Here is a 7,545-nt window from a genome sequence, read left to right on the forward strand (position 1 = left end):
TGCAGCTCAATATTCATACATATTCCAGGTTATTTTTATAACAATATAAACATTATTTGAGCAAAATTAGAGGCTAAATAAACCAAAAAAGTACTTTGGTAATGAAAGCATTAAAGTATTCGGCTGTAGATATGGTATATGAGGTGGGCTGCTTTCTAGAAAAATGGGTGGACTATTATGTAATTTTCCTAAATTGAACTTACAAAACTAAGCCTAACTTGTCTCTCGCTAAAGTAAGCACTTGGCTAAAACCCACTCTAGCTCAAGTATGAATCCACCTTTGGATATACATGTGTGTGTGTAATGTTCTCATATGAGATTTATTTATTTTTTTTTATAAATGTGTAATAGTAATATAATTTTTTATATAAAAAAAAAATCTAGAATAGATATTCATCAAACATTCATGTTTTGCATCTTATTGTTACATAAACTGAAATTCAATTTATATTAATTTACAATCAGTACTACTTAAAATAAACCAAAAATACTGTAACCCCGAAATTATGAAATAACATGGGATCTACCATCAACATCTAACTGCTTGTTGAATGTAATCAAATTCTGCAGACACTGTATTTAATTTCTGTCAAACAAAACTTGATTAGACATTGAGTGTATGGTTTCATGACTTGCTTATCTGCCAAATCTATAAGACCAGCGAATAGAATTTTCTAAACTACAAATACATATATAACTGCATAAAGACGCATAAACAGTGATGGATATCCATAGGCAAGTAAATAGGAACAAAACAGAGAAACAGAGAGAGAGAGAGAGGGAGAGATAAGAGACCAGGTTTTCCACACAAAACTGGTGCTTGTTTAGTGTTTAGGGTTTAGGGTAATAAATTATGTGCACCGACGTGAGGCGTAAAAAAGGAATGCCATTTTCCATGTATTATTCTCAAAATATCATCTTCATATCCCCATAATATTTCATGCAACTCCTCTGATGAGAAGATACATGGCATAGTCCTAGTTTTTCAAAATTTGTCCTGACACATTGTTCTCTAATGAAAACTGTAAAATCTGAAAACTTAGCTACTACTTTCAAGAACTTTGATTAATTTTGTTTGGATGGGAATTCGGATAGAAAAATTAAACAGGCGAGAAATTGGAGTATAATGCTGCACTGATGAAATCATGAAAGCATATTTCAAATCAAGTATTGTTACTTAATTGAGGGAGGTTCCATGAACTTTTGGCTAATCAATGTAATTAAATTTCACTCCAAAAGAATGATTCCCAGAAGAAAAGGGAAAGAAAGGGAAAAAAATAACAAGCAATTTTCACATGAATGCTACCACAGTGCGCAGCTATGTCTTCAAACTAATAAAAAGATAAAAGGTAAAAGGCTCAGTATGGAGATTTACAGCGGTTCCACAGATCAGTCTACTGGGTCTCCCCTATTTCACTGCCGCCTTCTTCCATTCTAGAATTTTACAATAAGAAAATAAAAGATTCCTTGATTTCTTGTGCTTCAGGACCTCAGAAATTTACATAGTTCCCGGATTTGACAGCTACCGATGAATCGAGGCTCGCACCTGAAAGTCCCCGAAAAAAGATTTAAAGGGTTAACTGCAACCCTGCTATACTTGCTTAATAATATCCAACCATTTAAACCTGCTCAAAAAATTTCAAAAGAATTTGGTCACAACAGAAAGTGGTATCTATAATAATGCTCTCTTATATCAAGTCTACTTGGGTTTCCGCTTAGCCAATTTAGACCCAGATGCCTCAAAACTTCTATTTTCAGAACTGGTTCCCGCTTCTGAATCTTGTAGAGCTTGCTTCAAGACCTCTACCACCTCACTCATTGTTGGTCGGTCTTTTGCATTCTTGTTCAGACAACTATCTGCCAACTTGGCAAGTTTTCGAGCAGCAGTAAGAGAATACTGACCTCTCAGCAATGGATCTATTATCATGCTGAACCTTTTACCGTCAGCCGGGAACTGTTTAACCCAATAAAGAAGTTTCTGTTCCGCTGGCGGGCGGTTCTTGTCCAAGACACGCCTGCCTGTGAGGATCTCATAAAGCACCACACCGAAACTCCATAAATCACTATGCGTTGAAAGATGGCCTGTTTCAATATATTCTGGGGCAGCATATCCATAAGTCCCTACCACCTGAAAACAAAACCAAAGACAATATGCATAAGTGATATTGTAGGACACCAACAGACAATTATAATTTTCATAATTAATCCTACGTTTCTTTCCAAGAATGATGCACTTCAAAGAAGGTGGCCAACCATTAAACGGGGACATCAAGGCCATGTTTCGAAGGTAGGGCTGGACATGACAAATTCAATTCAAATGGACAACTAGTCTTCCCTAATGTTTAGTGAACAATGATGGGACTGCACTATTAGATTGGACAAAGTCCTACAGGGTGGGTCCCCATGAGACTCGCGTGGACTTGGTCCCAGTCCTGTCTACTGTGGTGCTCCAAATGAGGCACAAGTACATTTCATCAGTAGTTCGGGGCCAATTCAATTAAGTCATTGAAGTCAACATAAAGAACTTGTGGCATGTGTAAGGGGAAGAAAAAAAATAAGGAACTTGTAGAAAAATGTGACATTGACCAGCACTTGTTCCCGGTTACATATTCAGCCTCTGCAGTTGATAAAGCAACACTACTTTGCTTTACTGAGTCCCAAGAAAATGCACCACTGCCAAATGAAAAGAGGACCTTTGACATAAATGTGCTAACTAAGCAAGTACTCTCAAGAATGCGGCTCAGATGATGCTTGGGGATCCAGTAATAAGAACCATAAGTGGGCTAAGCCAGCTAACTTGGGTGGAACTATGGATGCTTGTGTACATGACATGTAATACTAAAGTTGCATAATAAGCGCTTATGCTACATGTAAAGTTGCCACTCCCTCAGAATTATGAGGGTCAGTTTTGGGAGTATAAAAAGTCTATTACCCCTCCACTCACCGATGTTGATACATGAGTGCGGTCACCCGTTGGTCCTTCTCTAGCAAGCCCGAAGTCTGAGAGCTTTGCCCTGAATTGCTCATCCAATAGCACATTGGAGGATTTGAAATCTCGATATATCACCTGTCCATGTAACACAAGAAAACAAGGTTCAACAAACATATAATCAAGAATCTGTCTTCTTACAAACAAAAAATGATCATGTGAGGTCAGCAAGTGTGTCATATCCATATGCATATAATTTCTGCAATATTTGGATATCAGAAGTAAAATAAGGATATGAGGATATTAGTTTTTTCAAGCCCACAAGTAGAGCTGAACCAAGCCTGTGACTTCTTTAACTGTAACCCCACCACTAAAGCAACACATTCTAGTATTCTGCACATTTTCTAGTTGTGGGAATTTTTTGTTTCTCCTGAAATGACTCAAATGTAGCAGCAAAGGTTGTTTGCTTTAATCTAACAGAAATGGTCCTTGCTCTGTAATTTAATTTTTATAGCCGTCAGATGAAAAAACTTCATCTGTACCTAACTTATGGCAGTTACATTACATGAGTGGAACATATTCTTTAAGTTCCAAAAGCAGAGATTGCAGTTTGAAAGTAGGAGACAAGAAAAAGATATATAACACAACATGAAATATCAGCAGTCACAGTTCAAATCCTCAGTCAATTTAAAAGGACGACCTAACTAAAATTCTCACACATTCGTAAATAAATACCAATATCTTCTGAAATCACAGAAATACCTTAATCGATTATTGTATTAGTTTCCATTGGTTAAATTAACAAAGCCAAAACTAGCAAGCCGGCATAGAGGAGCCATATCTTCAAATGATGTGGAAGTTTTAAGTTAAAAACTAACTGACTAACAATAGTATGGTCAAATCAGATAAAATGGATAGAAACTATATGCACCTGGACTTCCAGTCCCTGGTGTAGATAAGCCAATCCTTCAGCAGAACCAAGCATAACCTGTAGTCTTGTCATCCAAGGCATTGTGGGCAAAGCCCTGTTGAAAAGATGATCTTCTAAGCTTCTATTAGGCATATATTCATATACCAGTAGCCGTTGTATACCTCTTTCTCCATCTACAGAACAATATCCTAAAAGTTTTACTAGATTTGGATGATTTACGACACCAAGAAATTGAACTTCCGCAAGCCATTCTTTATGACCCTGTTTGAGAAAAGCTAAACACCATAAGCTTCACAACCAAAAGAATCAGAACAACATGTAAGAGGCATATAATGTTGTAAAATGTGTGTATAAAAGGGTCTCTGATTAATCTCAAATTTCATTAAAATATTTGCCAATCTCAGAAGGTAATGACAAATATACCACTAGATTCTGCAAAATCTGTGCGTCCACCATATATATAACTGGTTAAAAGAGTAATAAGATGTAACTTTTAGACAGACCAATATCTTTTAGTTGCTAAACCATTACCTTCAATGAAAAACTGTTCCAATTCTTGTTCTTGAGTTAGCAAATCAAGGAATTAAACATCAATTCCGTTAGCATTTCAAGCATTTATCTGTCATTCATTTAACAAATGCCATTCAAGCACCACATGGAAATGAATATCAATCAATTCCATTTGCCTGATTTTAAGCAAGCACTTTTCTTCCTCTTCTTGCTAACTTTTGTCACCAACTTACTGCATCCTTGCTCATTGGTACACGACAATATCCTCTCAATATTCCTACACTTCCAGCACCAGATGGATTCCAAAGTCCAAATTTGTCATCTCCCTATGTTGGGGTTTCAGCGATGTCTAGATCACACAACTTCCTTGACTTTATCAAAAGAAGGCACTCAGTTTTCTTTCACCCTCAATAGCTTAATCACTATCTCGGATTTAGTCTACATCATGCCCCCACTTGCTTATAATTTATTCTGCTTCTTTGTGACTTTTACTTCATTCCTAGATTCAGATAGATTTCAAAAGCATAATTTAGCCCCCTCGCTTTCTCGATTCCAAGTGCCGTATAATTGCTCCCCGTCCCCATCCCCACCACGCCTACCATGTATAATCTTATTTAAACAAATACGCAGTAACATAAGATATGATTTATTTATAATAAGTTCAAATCTAAGTTCAACTAGCAACCTAATTAAGAAACATATTAAATCCCTGAGCGAATAAAAAAATTCTATTAAACAATCACATACGCACTAATCAATTATAATTAAATGATATTTAATTAGAATAAATAGAAAAGTACACAGTCCTCTACTGGAAGTAAATTCAACATTCAAAACACACACCATTGGAATTCACCATCCAAATACAATATGTCATTCAATGCCACCATCACAATCAATCTAACATCCAACAATAGCACCAAACAAATAACAATACCTCCCAACCAAGTAGATGTGGAAAAGAAAAACAGAGAAACAGACAGAAAAATTGGAATGGAAAAACATAAACAGAGAAAATTAATGAAGATATATCGAACCTGTAAGCTACGCGGGTTTAACCTTTTAATGGCAACTACAATCGGACTTCCTTGACCATGTTCAGGGCTAATTGTTCCTTTATATACACTCCCGAAACCTCCTTCCCCAAGCTTTAGCAACCTGTTGAAACCATTTGTTGCTTCCCTCAGCTCTTGATAAGAGAAAACTCTCAAATTGTGCTCCTTTTCTTTGTACAATTCTGGTATGCTCCTTGGTGATGGTAAGGAACTTGAAGATTTTGTTGCACGATCTAAAACCAAATCGCTTGATTTGCTTTGGTTTCTCAATTCTGGAGCGGATTGTGCTCCTTGCTTCTTGCTCTTGGTTTTGTCCTTGAATGGAAAAAAGCACTTCATTTCTTAATTAAGCTCTAAAACAATAAATAAAAGTCTCAAGACCTCAGATGGTATATATATGTAGTTGTAAAAATGCTAACTTGAATTCATTGGGTGAAAAACAGAGATGAGAAAACTAGAAGAAATGGCTGAAATTAGATGGGAAGGGATGAATAGAATTGGAAAAGAAAACCCAGAAAGAAAATAAGGGAGGCTAGTGGAAATTGTGGTCAACTAACAGACCCCAGAAAGCTAAGAAAGGTCAACCAAACAGAGGGCAAATGAAGACGCAATTGGAAATTGAAGGAAGTGAAGCAAATTATATAGGAGATGAAGCAAAGAAAGAAAACTCCAGCTGGTAATTGGAGACAGAGAGGCTGAAAAAAGACAAAGCCAGATCGATTTTGAAGTGAAAGGAACAGACATAAATTGAACGAGAAAGTTCTGAGAATGGCCTTAAAGATAAAAGAAATGGGAAAATCTTAAAACAAAGAAGCAAAACCTCGTTTTGGAGATGCACAGAGAGAGAGAGAAGAGTGTCGTGTATGAAACGAAAAACATGAACAGGCAGAAAGGGACAGGACTAAACACAGGCAGATTATTCTACCTACGCAAAAATGAAAGACCAAGAAAACGTTTCAAACCTTTTGAGCCTTTCCTATCTCTTCGTTCCCATTTCGTGTCTAAAAGTCAGAGACTCATAGCGCGTTGGGTTTGGTTTCGTTTTGGTCTCTCCACAACAGAGAGAGCCTTGACTTCAGATTTTTCCTTAATCGTGTTGGTTTTATTCAATCAGACCAAAACCCAATAGAGCATATCAGAAGAGACAGTAAAGAGACATTCTACACACAAAAAAAGGCCAAAAACAATGGAAATGGAGACAGGACAGGGCAGGATACTGTTGGGCTTAAATATTTATTTATTGTGAAGTAAGAAGTGGGTTGTCTTCTATTAATAATTTCTTTTTCAGTTCGTATTAAAATATATATATATATATATATATATATATATATATTGGTTGAACCATTAAAGCATAAGGAGATGCAGCTGCATCTTCTCTCGTCGGAAAAATTATGGTAAGTGCTTTAAATTGCTCTTAACTGATGTACAGATTAACATTATTTTCATTTTCAACGTAAATAAGAAAGTACCCCCCATTTGAATTCAAATAAAAATACTATAAAATCAAATTCCCACCAAATCAAAATATGAAAAATCTGTTTTAGTGAAAAATACGATTTAGGCTAAAAATAGTGGCTCATTAAGTCAATATATACTTCATACTAAGATCTCATAAAATCAAGTTTTCTTATTTGATGTGTAAGGAATAAAAACTGTCAAAAATTATCTTAAAAAAATAATTATTCCAAAAAATCATGTTTCATACTTAATTAATATTGCACATTCATTAAAAAAATTCTTAGTATGCCAGTGTATATATATATATTTCTTGTTTAGTTTTCTTGTGCTTTGCTTTCTGAGCAATGCAAATATGAAATGAACCAGAGTAATGGTGGAGGAGATGAGGCCTGCCAACGCTTCGTCAGTGCTGACTACGGGGCCGTTCACATTTAAGATAAGAGTGTACTGATGTTGACTGACGCATGCATCAAGTCATTGTAGTCGTGTGCATGAGGACTAGTCAAATGAAATGGAGGCTACTTCTAGTGACGGGAAATTTCATTTTACTACTCGAAAATTTATTACTTAAATTTTACGTAAGTATTGATTTTACTACCACTTTCGTATTTCGGTTAATACGTATCTACTATTAATATCTTGGAAAAAAGGTAAGCTTAGCT

At 35.8% G+C, this 7,545-nt stretch overlaps 1 protein-coding gene across 2 annotated transcripts; it reads right to left on the bottom strand.

Annotated features, from left to right (window-relative positions):
- LOC18776993 (probable serine/threonine-protein kinase PBL19) lies at window positions 1,155–6,394 on the bottom strand. 2 transcript variants are annotated; one of them, XM_007209167.2, is made up of 4 exons: window positions 5,408–6,394; window positions 3,861–4,121; window positions 2,945–3,067; window positions 1,155–2,128 (listed from the first exon to the last, which is right to left on the bottom strand). In XM_007209167.2, exons 1-4 carry the CDS (start codon window positions 5,762–5,764, stop codon window positions 1,700–1,702), a joined length of 1,170 nt encoding a protein of 389 aa, XP_007209229.1. In that variant the 5' UTR covers window positions 5,765–6,394; the 3' UTR covers window positions 1,155–1,699. The 2 variants fall into 2 exon arrangements, with proteins under 2 accessions (XP_007209229.1, XP_020419016.1); XM_020563427.1 differs by having other exon boundaries at window positions 2,933–3,067; window positions 5,408–6,381.

This window comes from Prunus persica, chromosome G5, assembly GCF_000346465.2.
Source record: "Prunus persica cultivar Lovell chromosome G5, Prunus_persica_NCBIv2, whole genome shotgun sequence".
Classification (NCBI taxonomy): domain Eukaryota; kingdom Viridiplantae; phylum Streptophyta; class Magnoliopsida; order Rosales; family Rosaceae; genus Prunus; species Prunus persica.